Source organism: Phyllobates terribilis, unplaced genomic scaffold (genome assembly GCF_046119375.1).
Source record: "Phyllobates terribilis strain yellow unplaced genomic scaffold, ASM4611937v1 Scaffold_12__6_contigs__length_324123572, whole genome shotgun sequence".
Lineage (NCBI taxonomy): Eukaryota > Metazoa > Chordata > Amphibia > Anura > Dendrobatidae > Phyllobates > Phyllobates terribilis.
The window spans coordinates 124478391-124499159 of NW_027362772.1; the positions used below are offsets into that span (position 1 = coordinate 124478391).

The window sequence follows — 20769 nt, forward strand, 5'->3', positions numbered from 1 at the left end:
CCTCTTGAAGTATGTTTGGGGTCATTATCCTGCTGGAAGACCCTTGACCTAGGATGCAAACCCTGCTTTATGACATTGGTCACTACATTGCAACCCAAAATCCTTTGGGAAACTTCACATTTCATGATGCCTTGCACACAGTCAAGGCACCCTGTGCCGGAGGCAGCAGAATAACCCCTAAATTTCTTTGAGCCTCCACCATATTTGACTGTAAGAACTGTGCTCTTTTATTTGTAGGCCTCATTGCATTTACAGTAAACAGTTGAATGATGTGTGTTACCAAAAAAATCTATCTTGGTCTCATCTGTCCCCAAGACGCCTGCTGACTCTCTAACAATAGTGGAGGTTGCCTCCTGGCATTGTATAAATTATTAGGAGCCCTGGTGCCATTCTATAAATTGTGAGGGACGCCTGCTGAACATCCATAAATTGTAAGCTCCGCCTGCTGGACATCCATAAATTGTGAGGACCGCTTGCTGGAGATCCATAAATTGTGAGGGTCGCCTGCAGGACATCCATAAATTCTGAGGGCCACCTGCTGGACATCCATAAATTGTGAGTACCGCCTGCTGGACATCCATAAATTGTGAGGGCCGCCTGCTGGACATCCATAAATTGTGAGGGCCGCCTTCTGGACATCCATAAATTGTGAGGTCCGCCTGCTCGACATCCAAATTTCAAACTTTATAGAATATATACGAAAAAGAAAATTTTACCACCTCAGATGGATACGTTATATTGCAGTATCTGATATGCTGATGGTCCTCCAACAATAGTAAGGGCTACCTGATGGTCCTGTAAAATTAGGCTTTGTGACATTCAGAGTCCCTCCTTCATAAATGAAGCAGGATATATCTGATCATGTCTCACACAGCACATGGCCAGATAAGGTAATAAAATGTTAAAATTACATTTACTAGTGAATGTGTTTTCCACCATTGAAAGCAATACAAAGGTGCAAAAACGCAAAAAAAACCGCTATGTGTGAACATAGCCTAAGGTGTGGAGCATTTTTGTTTTTGGTTATTTATTTTGCCTTATATACAAGTCATTACCCTGGAAAGAATGTTCTTTAACATTTTTTTACAGGAAAATCCATTTTGGCTTAGTTTTTGTATGTTTTATTGTGAGTCCGTAAAAGTGGTGTAATACTCTGACAACATTGTTCACAGCAGTGATCTGGTATTCAGAAATGCTTCCAGGGGTCTTCCCCATACTGTTCCCATGTCATTTCAGCACTGTTTCCATCGATTTGACCAACTTTTAGGCCCCTTCGAGACCTCCGGGGGGCTGCCGTAAAAATGCTTGAGTTTCCCATTGACTTACATTGGGCTCGATACTCAGGTTGAGCACCCGAGCATTGCGATTTGCTCGACCTGAGTAACAAGCACCCGAGCATTTTTGTGCTCGCTCATCACTAATAGTCACCATACTTGATGCTCTCCCTTCACCTCCTGCTGCCTCCTACACTAAAACCATTGTTCTGGTCTTCCTACATCCAAGATGCTGTGGCATAAGGACAGTGGTAAGTCTTAACCACACCTTCACAGCACAGGATATTGTGGGTCAGACTCACCCCTGTGCTTCTTGTGCCCCTTCGATGGCCATTTTGAATGCAAGAGAACCAGACCATCGGTCTCAGCAGAAGTGGAAGTGGGAGGCAAAAAAAGTCACAAGGCAGGATGACTATTCATACCAAATATACAGTATAGTTACTAGTGCTAAGGCGGAGGCTAGCCGGAAACTTCTCATGAAAAGTCAAGACTTTGCAATCAAAACTGTTGGTTATTGCTTGTATCTTAGAAAAGCCTTCTGTTTCTATCTTATTTGCAGATCATTTATACAGCTCGAAGCCCAAAAGATGTCCTGGTATCTCTTTATCATCATGCTCATATGGCATATGTTGTGAAAAAACCTAACAGCTTTGATGAATTCATGGAGGACTTCCTGCAAGGCAGAGGTATGTATTGTAATGTTTATTTTCAGCCTATACATAACTGTAATGTAATTTTGCAGTCCATAAATTGAGTAATGAGAATTGTGACACTAAGAACTTCTTTCACTGAAATGTTAGAAAACACTTATTAAATTTGATGTGAAACTTGTTTTAACATAGAGCACTTTTAGACAAATTGAATGTTACCCTCTATTCAAAGTGCTTTTAGTAAAGGATAGCATTTTTTTTGTCCTAGGCTATTGTAGCAATGCTACTCACTTGGGACGCTTGGTGAGGTAATACAGGAACCATTTCCATTAAAATGTCCATGCTGGTTTATTGGTGCTTCATAACCCAGGTCATAAGCCATGGAAAATAAATGGCCTTTTAGTGCTGGCAAATCAAAATAAACAGTTCTATCAAAGTCACTTTTGAGACTGTCCAAGAAACACAGTCTGGATAGCATCCAGTACACCAGCCCAGTCTGGGGATATCACACAGGAGGCCTTCTCACCTTCAGATTCAGAACAATGTGTCAAACCATGTGTCAAACAACAAACCCCATTTTACCTTGTGAACCACACCCAGGGGTGGGTATGTGGGCAGCCAGACCCGCCCATCTCTCAGGCTGCCCATAAAACCTGGACCAGATGCACAAAGCAAGTCTCTTAGTACTATGTGCACTAGAGCAATACTCCAGGTTTACATCACAGAAGGCAATCATCTCTGTGATAGATACCTCCCATCAACTATGTGACCGTAGCCACCTTACACTATGTTCACATGTCCAGTAATCATCCATTAGAACAGATCGAGCAGCAATCGGTTCACAAAAAAGTTGCCCAGCTAAAAAAAACTGATTTTAACTGCATCTGGTTTTTATCATTGAAGTCCATTGAAATTGATCTGCCATCCGTTTTCTTCCATTTGAAACTGATCCATCAAGCAAAAACTAGATCCTTTACAAGTGAAAGAAAAATGGATGTCTAATTAGCGGATCAGTTTTCCATAGACTTCCGTGTTAAAAAGATGGATACAGTTGAAATCAGTTTTTTCTAGCCTGAGAAAATTAGTTGTGTCTGTCAGTTAAAGGCTTTAAATTTCTTCCTTTCAGTTAGGTACGTGTGGCAATGTCTTCTTGATAGATTCAAGTTCCTCAGTTTCCTTAATATATCCTATTTAACCCGAAAGTTTAGTAAGTCGCAAATGACGTCTATTGGTTGGTCTGTAGAGTTTGGACATTTACCGAGGGCTCTGTGTGCTCTTTCAATAATAATTTCTTCTTGGAAGTTGTCATTTAGGATTGAGATAAACAGTTGACTGTGGAATAATGGCAGAGTTTTTCTTGTGTGGACTCTAGTTTTTCAACTCTGGAACCCATTTGGTTTAGCTCTTGTTTGATGTCACGTAAGTCCTTTACAACAAGGCCCAAAGCTTTGGTAAGAGCCCTCTGAATAAACGAGTGAGACCCAAGCAGGGAACTCTGGGATGATCTCTCATTGTCACTGTCCAAGTCGTCATTTGAGACCTCCTTATTATTTTCCGTTATATCTTTGAATAGTACACTAAATTTGTGCTCTGTGCTGATGTTGGTTTTTTAACGTATTTTTCCATATTATGTTTTGGGTTAATAGTTTTCAGATCACAGTTAGACTCTCTTACAGTGACTTCTCCAATTTTGACGATTTCACAAGTGATGCAGATCTGAATATCCTTATATTACATAAGCAAGTCTACATAATTATGCAGAATTCACTGACAAGAAGACCTATAAACTCAAATTAAACTGACCACCCACATAATACATAAATTCACTGACTGGTGGAAAAAAATATCCACCGTGCTTGTTTGCAGTCTGTCCACAGTGTCCTAATAAGTAAGTATCCGGATCATGATGTGGACAATAATCCCTCTAAAAACAGACAACTCAGTGTCTTTAATAGTCCAAGAAACAGCTCAATAGTAAATACTAAGATATATGTGACCTTATCAAATGTTATACAGCCCATATAAGTATAAAGTGCAATCAAAATATTTTTTCATCTATTGCACTTTGCCCTAATCCTAGAATATAATATATTAAATATGCCAAAGATGTCACTATATTGGAGTTGAATATGGTTCTCTGGACATACCTGTATACCTCTCTACTTAGATGTTTTGATACAGATTTTTGTCACATATCATGCTCCTGATACCTACTTATTAAGACACTGTGGACAGACTGCAAACAAGCACGGTGGATAAGTTGGTATTATTTTAATAATAATAATTAATAAAAGGTATATTTTATTTTTATTCCACCACAGTCAGTGAATTTACATAATTATGCAAACAGCATAGAGACTATGGGGTTAAATCTGAAGAAAATATTATTTTACAGATGGAACTTTGGAGTTAAACTCTTATTGGTATAATTAGAAGATATATGTGCAAAAAGATTCAACTGGAAATGGACCAAAGCAGTTCTTTGTAAGCAAATATCTCTTCCTAGCGGTGATTTCTGCAGGTGCAGTTAGGTTTATTTCCACTTGATGGCAGCAGATGTTCACACTATATTGATGTAGAGGAGAAACAAATGAAAGAAAATGGCTTCAGTGCCAGTTATAGCTCGATATTCACACAGCTTATCTGCTCTAGGATGCCTCAGGTTCTTTTGTGTGGTAATCCTTATATAGTATGTTCGGGAGTTGATATGATAGTGTAGCAACTCACTTGGGAAAATAGATAACATTAAAAACTGCAACGGACCCTGATGGTTCCTGTACAGACTAGAGATCCTGACCCTGCCATCCCTAGTGGTTCCTGCATGAGCTGAGATAACCCTTATCACAGACTAGAAGATGGCAACTTGGACCTATGCTGTCTGAAAGGCCGTCAAGCACTTCACGTTCTTCCTAAGCACAGGAGGGCAGAACAGGGTGTAAATTACCTACGGAAGGGAAAGTGTGCTGAAACAGAAAGAGATCCCAGAGTGAGTAAAACAAAATAAAGGATTTAGTACATACAGTTAGAGAATATGCCGCCTACTTCCTAAAAAGAAACAGAAGATAGGTGCAGGGTAAAGAACATAAACAGCAGAGAGATAAACCCTAGCTGGTATTTCACTGACTGGCTTAAAGGGAAGGTGCTGCAATTTTTAATTTTGAAATTAATAATTATTGATTCTAAAATCAATTATTTTTAATACAAAATTAAATATAATACTTTAATAGTTTTTTTAAAATTAATTTTTATTTCATCCACTGGGGGTTGCCATTTGCATTTGGGCATGTGTAAGTGTCCGAGCACGATACTGACACACCTCAAATACAGCAGCCTCAGGGCATAGTGTTTGCGATTCGCCATCTTCCCGCATCTCTTGCATTAAAGCCGCTCCTCCTGCCTCTAGCTGTGACCTGGGCATGCCTTCTGTGCTGTCCAGGTCACAGCTGTGGGAGGAGATAGCGGCCATCTTTGTGAAGCCCACAGTGTATGCTGCGAGCTTCTTTTTCCCCCTGAGATCGCACACACTGCTCAGTACATGCGATGACAGGAGCTGCCGAGGAGAGGAAGTGCCGGGGAGCAGATGTACCGGGTGAGGTGAATATCTGCGGCGGCGAGCGGTGATCACAGCCTGTCAGTATTACAGTACAGGCTGCGATCACCGCTCACTACCAACCTGTTCAGGGCTCAGCAGGGAGATCATCTGACGCACCCCCAGGGCCGTGGGGTACTCGGCAGCCGGGCCTATGGATGCCGGTCTGGGGAGTATCACGGTGGCTGGCCCGGTCCGTGACCCAGGGCGGTCAGTGCAAAAAGGGGGGAATACTTTTATATGGAGTTTTTGGGATTGTTCGTGACGCCACCTGTGGATTGCGGCCAAAAGGAGCCGCCGCTGCGGAGCAGTCCTCTGGAGCTGGTGTTACGGCAGCAGGGGTGGTGTGGCTCTCCACAGGTAGAGCAAGCTCCAGGGCAGTGTAGGAAAATGGTGGTTGCGCTGGGCGTTGTTGTGCAGAGAGGAAACGATGACGCAGATTAAAGAATGGACGGAGGCAGTGCGGTGCAGTCATCCGAGTTTTTACTCACAGTTATTATGACCGTTCCACTGGTGCACTGTACGGGTGCTAGCCTCCCACGTCGCGCTGCGTTCACCAGGCAGGGGCTCAGTTCCTCCTCAGGCAGGTTAGGCGTACCTGACAGAACCCCGCTTTCTCGTGTTCCTAGTTAGACCGTCTTCACGCTGGGTCTTTCTCTCTCCTGCCCTGCGCTTCCCCACTCTGAATCCTGCTCGGGTGCTCTGAAGTTCCTCCTGTCCGTCGGAGTTGACAGACCTGCTTGACCCTCGCGGAGATTAGAATGAGGCTCCGGCAACTGACTATATAAGCCAGAAGCCTCCGGTTTTTCCAGCCGAGACTTGAAGTGCACAATTGGTCCAGGGACTGGTCCCCTTCTTGCGGCCTACGATCCCTTTGTCTTCTGACAGATTCGGGGTGTACGGGTGCCGTCTTGCACTCGCTGTACCCCCTGGGATCCCTTCAACAGAACAGAGCCTACTCCCTGCTCCCATCCTGGGCCTCTGACACTGGGCCCTAATTGTGGAGCAGAGCTCCTACTGAGACTCTGCTCCCAGACTGTTCTTCTGAACTGTCTTCTCACTACTGTCCTGCCACCCTAAAATGGCTTCCCTATTTATCTCTCCTAACAAAGTGCTCCCCTGACTTCTTCCTCCACCCACACCCACTACTGGTTCCCCCTACCTTTGGGTTCCCCCCACTCCAGCCAGGGACAGGGCTCAGCAGGAACATACATTGCGTCTTGCCCTTCCAGCTGGCCTGGAGCAGTGTAGTGTTGGATGCAGGTGTTGGGGTTCCCGGCAGCACTCCCTCCTTACCTGAGAGAAGGAGATGCCACACCTCTGGGTGAGGTGCAGTACCTCTGTGGCGACTGAACCCTCAGGGGCGCCACACATCCATCTGCTGTACTCTGAACAGACAGAATAGGACACAGCGCTGTGTGGGAGCGCAGGGGAGATAAGTACAAGTGTTTTGTTTCTTTTTCTATGCACTGAATACATGGAGCCATATACCAGTAAGGGGGCCATATACCAGGATGGGGGCCATATACCAGGATGGAGGGGCCATATACCAGAATGGAGGGGGCACATACCAGGATGAAGGAGCCATATACCAGGATGGGGATATATACCAGGATGGGGACATATATATCAGAATGGGGACATATGTATCAGGATGGGGGCCATATATACCAGGATGGGGGCCATATACCAGGATGGGGGCTATTTACCCAGATGGGGGCCATATACCAGGATGTATGGGTCATATACCAAGATGGGGGGATATACCAGGATGGAGGGGCTATATACCAGGATGGAGGGGCCATATACCAGGATGTAGGGGCCATATACCAGGATGGAAGGGCAATACCAGAATGATGGGGGCACATACCAGGACGAAGGAGCCATATACCAGGATGGAGGAGCCATATACCAGGATGAGGGTCATAAACCAGGATGGGGGCCATATGCCAGGATGGGGGCTATATACCAGGATTCACTATATGGGACCATTATACTGTGTAGCACTATGTGAGGCACATTATAGTGTGGGACACTACATAGACTCATTTAGTGCACCACATTATAATGGCTCTATTATACTGTGTTGTACTATATGCCATTATACTGTAGGGCACTATATGAGGACTTAATACTGTGGAGCACTATATGGGGCCATTATATTGTGGTGCACTATATGGGGCCATTATATTGTGGTGTACTATATGGGGCCATTATATTGTGGTGTACTATATGGGGCCATTATACTGTGGTGAACGATATGGGGCTATTATACTGTGGGGCACTATATGGGCTGGTAGTTTTAGGCTGGGAAGGACCCAATAACCAGGGACCTTTCCATCCAGATAATATAAGTCCCCAGCTGTCCCCAGCTGTCTGCTTTACCTTGGCTGCTTACCAAAATTGGGGGTGAGGATCCCATGTCGTGTTTTTCATTTATAAGGGTAAACACCCTTTAGTGCCATATGAAATGCACTAAACGGTGCACCTTTATTATATGTAGGGGGCTTGTGAAATTATATATGTACAGGACGTTTATTTTATTTTTCTATTTTATTACACCACTGCTCCCATAGAAGTGGACAGAGCAGGGTTACACATTTCTAAGGGAGCAGTGGTGCAATGTTTGACCGCTCTCTGTCTACTTCTATGGAAGTAGTAATATAGTGCACATAGCGGGGTCACACATTACACTACTTCTCTCATAGAAGTGGACAAAGCTGGGTCACATTTCTATCACATTGTTATCAAGATGGATCCTAATGAAATCCTAAATAATGTTAACATTATGTCATACTAATTTTTTTCCATAAGGGCTATAATACATTTATTTCTATATTGTCTTCCTATGATAACTATGCTGGGACTTTATACAATAGATTTCCTTTGCCTATATATATGGACCATAGTATAGTGCGATATAGATTGATCTCTTTTTGTCATCCGCTTAGATGCGATGCCTGTACGCAGTGGGGCCACGGTCCTAGTGTACGCGCTGGCTTTCGGCATCCTCAGCGTCCTGCTCTATATTTCCGCCCTAATCAATGACGCGATTGACGTCACTTTTTTATTATTATTATTTATTTAAATAGCGCCATTGATTCCATGGTGCTGTACATTAGAAGAGGTTACATACCAAATACAGATATCACTTACAGTAAACAAACTAACAATGATTGACGCGCCCCCTGGGCCGTGGGGTACTCGGCAGCCGGGCCTCTGTGTATGTTGGTGGGGGATATCATGGTGGCTGGCCTGGTCCGTGACCCAGGGCGGTCAGTAAAAAGGGGAATTTTTATAGGGGATTTGGAAAGTTCGTGACGCCACCTGTGGAATGCGGCAAAAGGGGAGCCACCGCTGCGGAGCAGTCCTCTGGAGCGGGTGTTACGGCAGCAGGGATGGTGTGGCTCTCCACAGGTAGAGCTAGCTCCAGGGCAGCGTGGGGTGTAATGGATGGTGGTGCAGGGGAGAGACAGCAGGAGGAAAGACGGACACTCACACGGGGGTAAGCTTCAGTACCTTTACTGGTGATGCTGCAGGCATGGTCCAGGGTACTCCGGGCGAAGGGTGCACTTTTGGACTCTCCCCAGTGAGCGGGTATAGGGCCTCCTGATCCGTGGCTTTTCTCGTTAAGCTTCTGGCCTGCCTGGAACTAGGCCTAGCTTGGTTACTGTCTCTCTCTCCCTTGCGCCTGCTGACCTGGTGGTAGGGCCTTCTCTTTGGAGATCACTCTCCCTGGACGCTGGGGCCTCCGTGACTCCTAGCCCTGGTATTGTAGTCAGCGTTTGGCAAACCTGGGACCTGTAGTCCTCCAGGGGATCCGGTAGTCCCTACTGGGTGTAAGGAGTCCCTGTAGGCACGGACCCGGTGTCCGGTATATATCTCGTGGTGAGCCTGGTATGCTCCTCTGCCCCCTTGCTACTTCTTCCTTCTCCTCTCGACTGGTCAATCTCTCGAGGCGAGAGATGGACCAGTCGTGCAGCAGAGTTAAGGATGGACTGGAGGGGTGCGAGAGTGCCAGCAGGTAGGCCACAGAGGAGGATGTTGCAGTAGTCGAGGCGGGAGATGATGAGGGCATGCACAAGAAGTTTAGTAGGTTGAGGAAAAGACAGAATCTGGAAATATTTTTGAGCTGGAGGTGACAGGAGGTGGCGAGAGCTTGGGTGTGGGGTTTGAAGGGCAGGGCAGAGTCAAGGGTTACTCCGAGGCAGCGGATTGTCAGTACAGGGGAAAGAGTGATGTCATTTATTGTGATAGAAAGATCAGGTGGGAAAGATATCCGAGATGTGGGAAAGATATGCGAGATGGGGGAAAGATAATGTGGACAGTTTTGTCCACATTAAGCTTGAGGAAGCGGGAGGAGAAGAAGGAGGATATGGCTGCTAGACATTCTGGGATTCTGGGCAGGAGAGAGGTGACATCTGGGCCAGAGAGATAGATCTGGGTGTCATCAGCGTACAGATGGTACTGGAAACCATGGGATTTTATGAGCTGTCCCAGGCCAAGGGTATAGATTGAGAAGAGTAGGGGTCCTAGGACAGAGCCTTGAGGGACTCCAACAGAGAGAGGGCGGGGTGAGGAGGTAGTGTGGGAGTGGGAGACGCTAAACGTGCGGTTAGAAAGGTATGAGGAGATCCAAGATAGGGCAAGGTATTTGACGCCAAAGGTAGAGAGGATCTGTAGTAGGAGCAGTTGTCAACTGTATCGAAAGCAGAAGACAGGTCAAGAAGAAAGAGTACAGAGAATTGTCTGTTAGCTTTGGCTGTAAGTAAGTCATTGGTCACTTCCACCTCACTTGATGACGTGATTGACATCATTTCCGCATGTATGCATAGCGGCAGGGGATGACGCCGCTACCATGTGTTTGTAAGGAGGCGTGTTTATGATAACCATGTGTGCGGTGATTGAGAAGTATCTAGCCCCCTATTTATAGCAGGTATGTGACAACCATCATTACTCCTTGAGAAAGGCAAGCGCCGAAACGCGCTTTGGGGAATGGCCTCAGCTCGGTGGCCTGGTTGTATACAACGCTCTGGGAGGTATGTAATGGGTCAGTTTATATTTATTGGCATATGGAGAGCATTTCGATTTAGTTAGTAGTACCCATTCCCATTATTTATGCAGAGCAAAGTACTTATATTATAAAGTGCCACCTTGCTGGACAGCCGTTGTTGTTTTTATATTTGTGTATCCTATTTTTTAATCTTTCCCTGTTTCCATAGATGTATGTGTAATAAAGCATTTTTATATTTCTAACATCACCTCTCTGTCGTTCATTCTGGCCTCGGCCATCCCCCCCTATATATTGTGTATGACGACTGGTGCATTATCAATCCTCTCTTTTGAGCAGCGACATGAATTTAATTGTAATATTTCTTACCAGTGTACAATTTGCAAGTATTTGGTTGCTGTGGAGTTCTTTTATTTTGATTACATTTCTAAGGGAGCAGTGGTGTAATGTGTGACACCGCTCTGTCTACTTCTATGGGAGTAGTAATATAGTGGACAGAGCGGGGTCACACATTACAGCACTGCTCCCATAGAAGTGGACAGAACTGGGTTACACATTTCTAAGGGAGCAGTGGTTTAATGTGTGACACCGCTCCATCCACTTCTATGGGAGCATTTGTGTAATGTGTGACTCTAATCTGTCCACTTCTATTGGAGCAGTGGTGTAATGTGTGACCCTGCTCCGTCCACTTCTGTGGGAGTAGTAAAACAGAAGACAGAGCAGGGTCACACATTACACCACTGCTCCCATAAAAGTGGACAGATCAGGGACACACATTTCACCACAGCACCCATAGAAGTGATTAGAGCAGGGTCACACATTTATAAGGGAGCAGTGGTGTAATGTGTGACCCTGCTCCGTCCACTTCTGTGGGAGTAGTAAAACAGAAGACAGTGCAGGGTCACACATTACACTACTGCTCCCATAAAAGTGGACAGAGCAGGGACACACATTTCACCACAGCAGCCATAGAAGTGATTAGAGCAGGGTCACACATTTATAAGGGACCAGTGGTGTAATGTGTGACTCTGCTGCATCCATTTTTATGGGAGCTGTGGTGTTGTGCATGACCCCTGCTCCATCCACTTCTATGGGAGCAGTGGTGTAATATGTGACCCTACTCTGTCCACTTCTATGGGACCAGTGGTGTAATGCGTGACCCAGCTCCATCCACTTCTATGGGAGCAGTGGTGTAATGTGTTACCCCGCTCCGTCCACTTCCATGGGAGTAGTAATGTAGCGGATGGAGAGGGGGCACACATTACACCACTTGTCCCATTGAGGTAGACGGAGCAGGGTCACATCTTACATACATTAGATGCTGCTTATCTAATCCGATCCTGAGCCCAATATCCATCATGTGATACACTACACTGAGCCCTGTATCTAATCCCAGCGTGTTTTAGTCTAAGCGTATCTAATCGCGCATGTGATACACTCCATGTATCTAACTCCAGCTTATGATAAAGCGAGCAGCACTAACAGAATCAGTGCTGCCGGCCATCCTCGGTGACACTGTTTACTTGTCAGTATCACTTTGCAGTCACCAACAAAATGGCTCTGCACTGTGATCCTAAACTTCATCCTCTCTTATATTTTTGCAAACACCCAGAAGGGGAGGGGAGAAGTGACGTCACCTACATGTGAGCAGATTCAGCCTACATAATGTGAGCTAGTTGTACAATAGGTTTTCATGGCAAATTTCAGCAGCTGCTCCCCCTAGTCTTTAAAAATGGAAATACCAAACCTTTTTAATTTTTTTTTCATATTTTACTTCATTAATAATAAATTATATTTAAAAAAAATGAAAACATTAATACTTAACATTTTTTCAATAGTTGAAAAATGTTTTTTTTTATGACACCTTCCATTTAAATTATAGTAGTATGGCTGGACATCCAAGTCACCAGCAGTAAATTCCAGCAGGGGGAAAGTATATAAAACAGCACCTGAGAGGTAATAGGGTGAAAAGTAAATGAAAATACCTGTTACCCTAAAAATACTGAAGCGAGGATGACAGAAACTAAACACAACAGAAAAGGAGTATCTGTTGTGGCTTGGCAGAAAGAGAAGCACAAGCTCTAGGTTTCGAATCCAAACGCATTACAGCGATGAGCCCCCTCTTTGCACGACAGCCTCCATTCCAGATGGACTACCGATTGGTGCTGTGGGTGAGATGAAGTAGGTCCACAGCACTATAGTAGTGCAGTTTCTGAGCCCAGCACAGCCCCAGGCCACGGTAGTTATGGTTGAGGGAATTCTGAATGCAGAAGTCAGACCGCCCAGGGCCTGCCACCGAAGATGGGGAAAGAATACAACTGACCATCTCACTCCCCTTCGCCGAGGGGTCACAGGAGATATGATGCGGTAAAGATATCTTTGGATGCTGCAGGGGACAACACTCTGACTCTCACTGGGGAAACAGTGATTGCTGTCACGGAAAAGACTTCCCATGTTGTGGGCCCAGATATGGGCCTATAAGCAGCCTCTCTAGATAGGCCAGAATATGGATATGGACTAGGGCCGGTCAAGCTTAACCATTCGCTACACATGAGGTAAGGAGCAGGGTTTCCTCGTCAAGCGTGATGTTTTCGCTGACTGAGAAGTAATTCCTTTGGGCACTGCCGCTCCCATGCAGTCGGCAAACTATTCCAGCAACTGGTAGCAGTCACAGTTAGGACCGGGGAGATCATCAAACCCCAGAGATAGACTGAAAAGTTGGCGGGAGAAATTCATAGTCCGTCCCCGCTACCACATAAGACCCAAGATCTAGGCAAAGGTTTTAGGCAGTCCACTATGTCGCGATTCAGTTTTTGTGTTCAGGACAAGGAAGGACTGAGTAAACCGCCTCTGGATGTGTAATCTGTTCTTACTGTTCATTGTGGAGGCTGTGGAGTGTTGGATGCTTGAGATTTTTCCAAACAAAGATCAAGTTTAACAGAGCTCCAGAATCTGTCTTTCCTCAGCATGAGCCGAGATCAACCCACAGATTTTCAATTGGATTCATGTCTGGGCACTGGCTAGCCATTCGAAAACTGATAGCCATTTTTTTGTTGGTTTGATGGTACGCTTAGGGTCATTGTCATGCTGAAAGCAGGGCTGTGGAGTTGGTAAGCCAAACCTGCGACTCCGACTCCTCAATTTCCCTTACACCGACTCCGACTCCGACTCCCACATATATTGCTTATATTTAAGTGAGAAAATTAGTGTAGTACAATGTGAACATCAGACATTTAATCATTTTTATGATACAATAATCAAGATATTTAGATAGAATATAATGATGGATAGCTGGAGGGATAGATGAATGGATAGGTAGATAGATAGATAGATAGATGGAGGGATAGAGTGTGATAGACAGATGACAGCTACAGACAGCAAATAGTACATTGCACATATCGCACATATAGTTTACACACATTGTACAGAGAGCACATCATAATCACCTACAATATTAGCATTAGTTACCTTCCTGTGACAGCGATGAGCAGTAGTACTTTCACTTTCTCCAGCTCGGGGCCCAGGAATCAGATCCTGTGCAGGGCAGGCAACCCTCCCCCTCCTCTCTCTGGTGAAGATGGCAGAAGACAGGACAGAGGAGGGGAGATTGCCCCCTGCAGTCTGGAGCCAGTGCAGGACGGGAGCACTGCAGCATACAAGTGAGTTTTGATAGGTGCGTGCCCCTGCTTCTAGGGGGGGCAGCCACCCCACCTGCCCCTCGCTGGCTACCGCCATGATTCACACACAGCGTTTTTGCTGATCTGTTTTTTGCAGCAAAATGCAGTGTCTCTGGGCATCCCAGCAAAGTCAATGGGTTTCAAGATATGACATTCAGACACATCGTTTTGTGAGGATCCGTTTTTGGGCTCAGAAGATGCAGACTTGCAACTATCCCCATGCAAGTCCTTGTCCCAGGGCAGTGTTCAATTGTACCTCCCCCATTCCTTGCAATGCAAGCGCAAGTATGCAGCCTGCCACCCACCCACCCCCAGGCTGCAATACCATACTGCTAGCTTGCTTGCACTTGAAATTGGGCCTTTTAGCCTTGTGGAGGCGGAATCTGGCCACCACGTCATGGCTGCGTTGGCGGCCTGGTATCCATACACAGTCCCCAGCCGCCCCACGGCCGGGTGTCCACACACGGTCACCAGCCGTCTGGGGGCGGCCGGGTGTCCATAAACGGTCCCCAGCCACCCCTATTTCTCCTGTCAACTTCCCCCCACACACTTTTCTTAGCCCGGCCTGCTTTAGGGCAGCATTGGACGAGCCCACCAGAGAACCAGACTCCTCCTGTGGGCCCTGGCTTCTCCATCAGGGGAGTTGAGAGTGCCAAGGTGAGGAGCATGATGATGATAGAAGTTAGCATCTGCTTTGTTTTCTTGGAATGCAAGCGTAAGTGTGCAACCTGCCACCCACCCACCCCCAGGATGCAATACCATACTGCTAGCTTGCTTGCACTTGAAATTGGGCCTTTTAGGCATGTGGAGGCGGAATCTGGCCACCACGTCATGGCTGCGTCGGTGGCCTGGCCGGATAACCACGCTCGGTCCCCAGCTGCCAGGGGGTGGCCGGGTGTCCATACTCGGTCCCCAGCCGCCCGCGGCCGGGTGTCCACACACGGTCCCCAGCCACCTGGGGGCAGCCGGATGTCCATAAACGGTCCCCAGTCCCCCCTAATTGAAGGACAACCTAACCACAAACACGTGGACAAGTCAATGTGGCCAGGGATGGTCCATCTCACACCTTCACACTGGGTTAATGTTGTGGAAGCCGGGACACAGTTGGACACTGGGATGCAACACGTCCTCCAGACATAGAGGATTGCGGGTCCTGGGGCAATCAGGCTCCAACACAAAGTTCAAAAGGTAGACAGCAGCAGTGGTCAGCCTCCTACACAATGAGTAAATTATTCATGATCATGAGGCCATCCATCTCCTTAGCTTTCTGTTCCTTGGAATGCAAGCGCATTTATGTAGTAGCGGCTAGGCCTGAGGTGGTCAGCGTTTTGGCGCATATCCTACCTCCTCCGAGGATTGCTGTATGTTTTCCTGCTACTATCCCAGTTCTATGACTCCCGTTAAAACAAAGCTTCAGGTGATGAATGATGGATGAGGTAGTGGCAAAGGAGAAAGAGCAGGAGGAACAGGGACCATTCACATCAATATCAGGCCAGTCAACCACATATGTCTTGTAGGATATGTTTCCGTAACAAAAGGAGCGGTTCTGCTACACAGTTATAGGGCATACAGTGAGTGCAATGCCTACCAAAAATTTAGAGGCACTGCAATGCCCCTTGGAAGTGACATGGAGGTCAGAGGACCTTAACTAAACCTTTTTTTCCATTTATAGCAACTGGGTCTCCTGTGCACTGTTGGCCTAAGCAGTGAATGGAAGGCTTTCCAAAAATTATGAGGAACTGCAATGGCCCTTGAAACAGACGTGGATTACAGCATACTAAAAAACTTCTACCCATTATTGGGGAGTGGGTCTCCCTTAGTGTTCGCCTATGCATTGAAAAGCAAAAGCTGACTAAAATTAGGAGGAAATGCAATGCCCATTGGAAGAGTCATGGAGGTTAGAGTTAATTAAAAACAACATTTCAATTAACCTTGGAAGAGCTGTGGAGTTCAGAATGGTTTAACAAGACGGTTTTAATGCCCCTTGGAAGAGACGTGGAGGTCGCAGTAGCTTAACAAGACGGTTTTAATGCCCCTTGGAAGAGACGTGGAGGTCGCAGTAGCTTAACAAGACGGTTTTAATGCCCCTTGGAAGAGATGTGGAGGTCGCAGTAGCTTAACAAGACGGTTTTAATGCCCCTTGGAAGAGACGTGGAGGTCGCAGTAGCTTAACAAGACGGTTTTAATGCCCCTTGGAAAAGTGGTGGAGGTCGCAGTAGCTTAACAAGACAGTTTTAATGCCCCTTTGAAAAGTGGTGGAGGTCGTAGTAGCTTAACAAGACGGTTTTAATGCCCCTTGGAAGAGACGTGGAGGTCGCAGTAGCTTAACAAGACGGTTTTAATGCCCCTTGGAAAAGTGGTGGAGGTTGCAGTAGCTTAACAAGACGGTTTTAATGCCCCTTGGAAAAGTGGTGGAGGTCGCAGTAGCTTAACAAGATGGTTTTAATGTCCCTTGGAAGAGCGGTGGAGGTCACAGTAGCTTAACAGGATGGTTTTAATGCCCCTTGGAAGAGACGTGGAGGTCACAGTGGAATAAGAGGACAATATCAATGCCCCTTGAAAATGTGGTGGAGTTCGCAGTAGCTTAACAAGACGGTTTTAATGCCCCTGGGAAAAGTGGTGGAGGTCGCAGTAGCTTAACAAGATGGTTTTAATGCCCCTTGGAAGAGTGGTGGAGGTCACAGTAGCTTAACAGGATGGTTTTAATGCCCCTTGGATGAATGGTGGAGGTCGGGGTAGCTTAACAAGACGGTTTTAATGCCCCTTGGAAGAGCCATGCAGTACAGCATCTTAAAAACATTATTCCCATTATTGGGGAGTGGGTCTCCCATAGTCTTTGCCTATGCCTTCGAAGCAAAAGCTGCCAAAAATTAGGAGGGAGGAACTTGCAATGCTGGCAACACGGACCAAGGTCACCCTGGTGGTATAGTGGTGGTGGAGGCTGAGGATAAGGAGAAGAGCAAAATACAGCCGAAATGAGGAAGCGTATACCCATGTATGGGTGTGAAGCGGTGCATGGGAATACACCTCCCGAAATAACACAGTGGATTTGACTTTATGTTACTCTGCTGTCATTTGGTGATGATGAGAAGTCTGGCCCAATCCAGCCCTTGTTCATTTTGATAAGGATCAGCTTGTCAGCATTGTCAGTTGACAGACGAGTGCGCTTATCAGTTATAATTCCCCCAGCGGCATTAAAAACACGCTCCGATAACATGCTAGCGGCATGGCAGGCCAAGACCTCCAAGGCTTACAGAGCGAGTTCATTCCAAGTGTCCAGCTTGGATACCCAATAATTAAAAGGCACAGAGGAATCACAGAGGATGCTGGTATGGTCGGCAAGGTACTCCCTCACCATCTTTTGAAACTTTCCACTCCTTGTGAGAGTACCCCGCGCCTCAGGGCCTGTAAGCTGGGCGGGTGTCTGAAAACTGTCCCAGAATGTTGACAGTGTTGCCCTGCCTCTGCTGGATTGGAGTTGCGTCTCTCTCGCCTGTACGCCTTGGTTGGTCAACGAACTGTGACCTCTGCCGCTAGCGTGTTCAGATGGGAATTTTTTTAACAGATCTGCAGCAAGGGCCTTCTGGTACTGCCCCATTTTTGTAGACCTCTCCACCTCAGGAATAAGAGAGTGAAAGTTCTCCTTGTAGCGGGGGTCTAAATGTGTCACCAACCAGGGTCACGGTTAAGGCAGCGTAATATAATGTCAGCCATACGTGCCAGACTGGTAACGGGCAAGACTTCCGTGTCCTCACCAAGATGACGACTGACCATGCTCTCCTCCTCCTCTTCCTCCTCCCCCCTGTCCTCAGGCCACCCATGATGAACCGACGGTATGACAGTTGTACAGGTACTACCGTCTACACCGCATGATACCAGCTCCTGTTCTTCCTCCTCCTCCTCTCCCTCATTGTGCCCCAATGCACGTTGGGATGAGATGAGGCTGGGCTGTGTGTAATCGCCCGCTACGGCTTCTTGATCTATCTCATCATACTCTGGCTGCAATGTCTCCTCTTTAATTCTCTGCAGAGAACGTTGCAAAAGACAGACAAGTGGGATGCTGACGCTAATGATGGCGTCATCGCCACTCACCATCTTGGTAGACTCCTCAAAGTTTGTCAGGATGGTACATATGTCAGACATCCAGGTCCACTCCTGAGGTCTTATGTGTGGAGTCTGACCTGAATATCGACGGCTTTGTTGCAGCTGGTACTCCACAACTGCTCTCTTCTGCTCACAAATCCTTTGCAACATGTGGAGGGTAGAGTTCCAACATGTGGGGACATCACACACCAGTCGGTGCAAACGCTGCTGCATCACAGCAAGGGCGGCGGAAGCTGTAGCTGACTTGCGAAAATGAGCTGACAGGCGGCGTACTTTGATGAGCATTTCTGGCAACTCGGGGTACGATTTAAAAAACTGCTGAACCACGAGGTTAAGCACATGAGCCAGGCATGGTACGTGTGTGATCTCGCCTCGCCTCAGAGCCGCCACCAGGTTACGGCCATTGTCACACATGACCATGCCTGGATGTAGGTTCAGCGGTCTCAGCCACAGATCTGCCTGCTCTTTCACAGCTGTCCACAACTCACAAACAGTGTGAGGTTTATCACCTAAGCTTATGAGTTTCAGCACAGCCTGTTGCCGCTTCCAGCTTGTAACTGATGTGGTGATATCTGAGATGGAGGCTGGAGGAGGAGGATGAGTTGCAGGAGCTGTACACTGTGGGGGCAACTCTGACTGACATAGGGCCGGCAATCCTCAGTGTGGGGAGGATGTGTTCCGTCCCAAGGTCCGCCTGGGTCCCGGCTTCCACTATGTTTACCCAGTGTGCCGTCATGGATATGTACAGTCCCTGTCCGTTGTCAGGTGGACTCTCCCAGTAACTGCGTTGTTGAGGGCACAGCAGATGTTTTGGGACACATGCTTGTGTAGTGCGGGGATGGCACACCGGGCAAAATAGTGTCCGCTGGGGACGGAGTACCGAGGGACGGCCACCGCCATAAGGTTGCGGAAGGATTCCATCTCCACCAGCCTAAAAGGCATCATTTCCAATGCAAGCAGTCGTGAAATGTGCGAATTTAGGACTGTGGCCTGTGGGGCGTTGGCTGCGAATTTGCGCTTTCTTTCAAAGGTCTGGAATATGGACAATTGAACGCTGTGGTGGGACGTGGACGTGGACATTGATGCTGTTTCTTGAGAAACTGCCATAACAAGTGAAGACTGAGAGGAGGGGGCATATTTGCATGCAGTATGGACAGGGGATTGCCTTGCACTCACAACAGGGGGTTCTATTACATGCACAATAGCGGAAGAAGCAGTGGTGAAACCCGCTGACACTGGTCGTGGACCCTGGGGTTTGCCCCACAAAGTCGGGTGCTTTGCTGCCATGTGCCTGATCATGCTGGTGGTGGTCAGGCTGGTAGTTTTGTCACCCCTGCTGATGCTGGCATGGCAGGTGGTACAAATGACCTTTTTGGGGTTATCAGCAGTCTTTAAAAAAATTCCAGACTCTGGAAGACCTACCGATTGTACTGACAACGTCCCTCGTGTTGGTATTACGGGGAACTGTTGCCCGCCTTCTGTGTGAGGCCACCACACTGCTTCTTCCAGCCTGTTGGGGTACTCTGCCTCCCTCCCCCTGTGTGCTGCTGGCCTCGCTCTGCGTGTCCTCCTGCCACATTGGGTCAGTTACTAGATCATCCACCACCTCCTCCTCTTCCACTTGCGCATCACGATCCTCCTCCTCACTTCGTGGCAATTGTGTCTCGTCATTGTCCACCTCTTGTGACAAGTTGCTAGCGTCGACTTCCTCTGGCCGTGGCTGTTCAAATATTTGGGCATCACTACATGGGATCTCCTCTTCCACCACTTCAAGCGGAGCAGGCGAGGGGCCCAAATATGGAAATGGACCAGTGAACAGCTCTTCAGAGTGTCCAAGTGTGGGATCAGTTGCTGTCTGACGACACTGGGCATGGTGGGAGGAAGGAGCATCAGGGTGAGGAGGAGTATGCGGTTGAGACTCACGGCTACTAAAACTTGACGGTGTGGAAGACAGACCGGAGGTGGTGGTGCCCAGGTAACTGGAAGTATTATCTGCTATCCAATTAATAACCTGTTCACACTGATCAGTTCGCAATACTGGTTTTGTAGTGTGGTTCCCTAGTAATTCGGTCAAGAAGTGGGAGCGAGAAGATGTGGCTGTTTGTTGTGGCACATTTTCACCTTGGCCACAGCCCCGTCCTCTACACGCACCATCACCAGAACGTCCAGTTCCACGTCCCTTGCCACGCTCCTTGCCCATTGTAAATGAAGTAAAATAGCTTACACTCGCACTATCAATGGAAAAGGGGTAATAAAAAGGAGATTAGAACCGTGGAAGAGGAAAACCACAGTTCTATTTCTCTGGCCTACACCAGAATCTTTTAAACAGATATATTTGTGACTGAACAGACAGGGAGACACTATTTTTTTTTTTATGTGAAACAGGCAAAAAGCTGGATAATACAGAGATTTGAACCGCGGAACTGCAAAACCACAGTTCTAATTTACTGGCGTATACCAGACT

General features: G+C 47.0%; 1 protein-coding gene across 1 annotated transcript in view; it reads left to right on the forward strand.

Annotated features, from left to right (window-relative positions):
* LOC141173125 (sulfotransferase 2B1-like) overlaps window positions 1-20769 on the forward strand; it is a 274509-nt gene that overhangs the window by 106736 nt on the left and 147004 nt on the right. The window contains exon 3 of the mRNA XM_073657767.1: window positions 1834-1960. Within this exon, the coding sequence (XP_073513868.1) occupies window positions 1834-1960 (127 nt within the window). The remainder of the gene's footprint in view (window positions 1-1833; window positions 1961-20769) is intronic.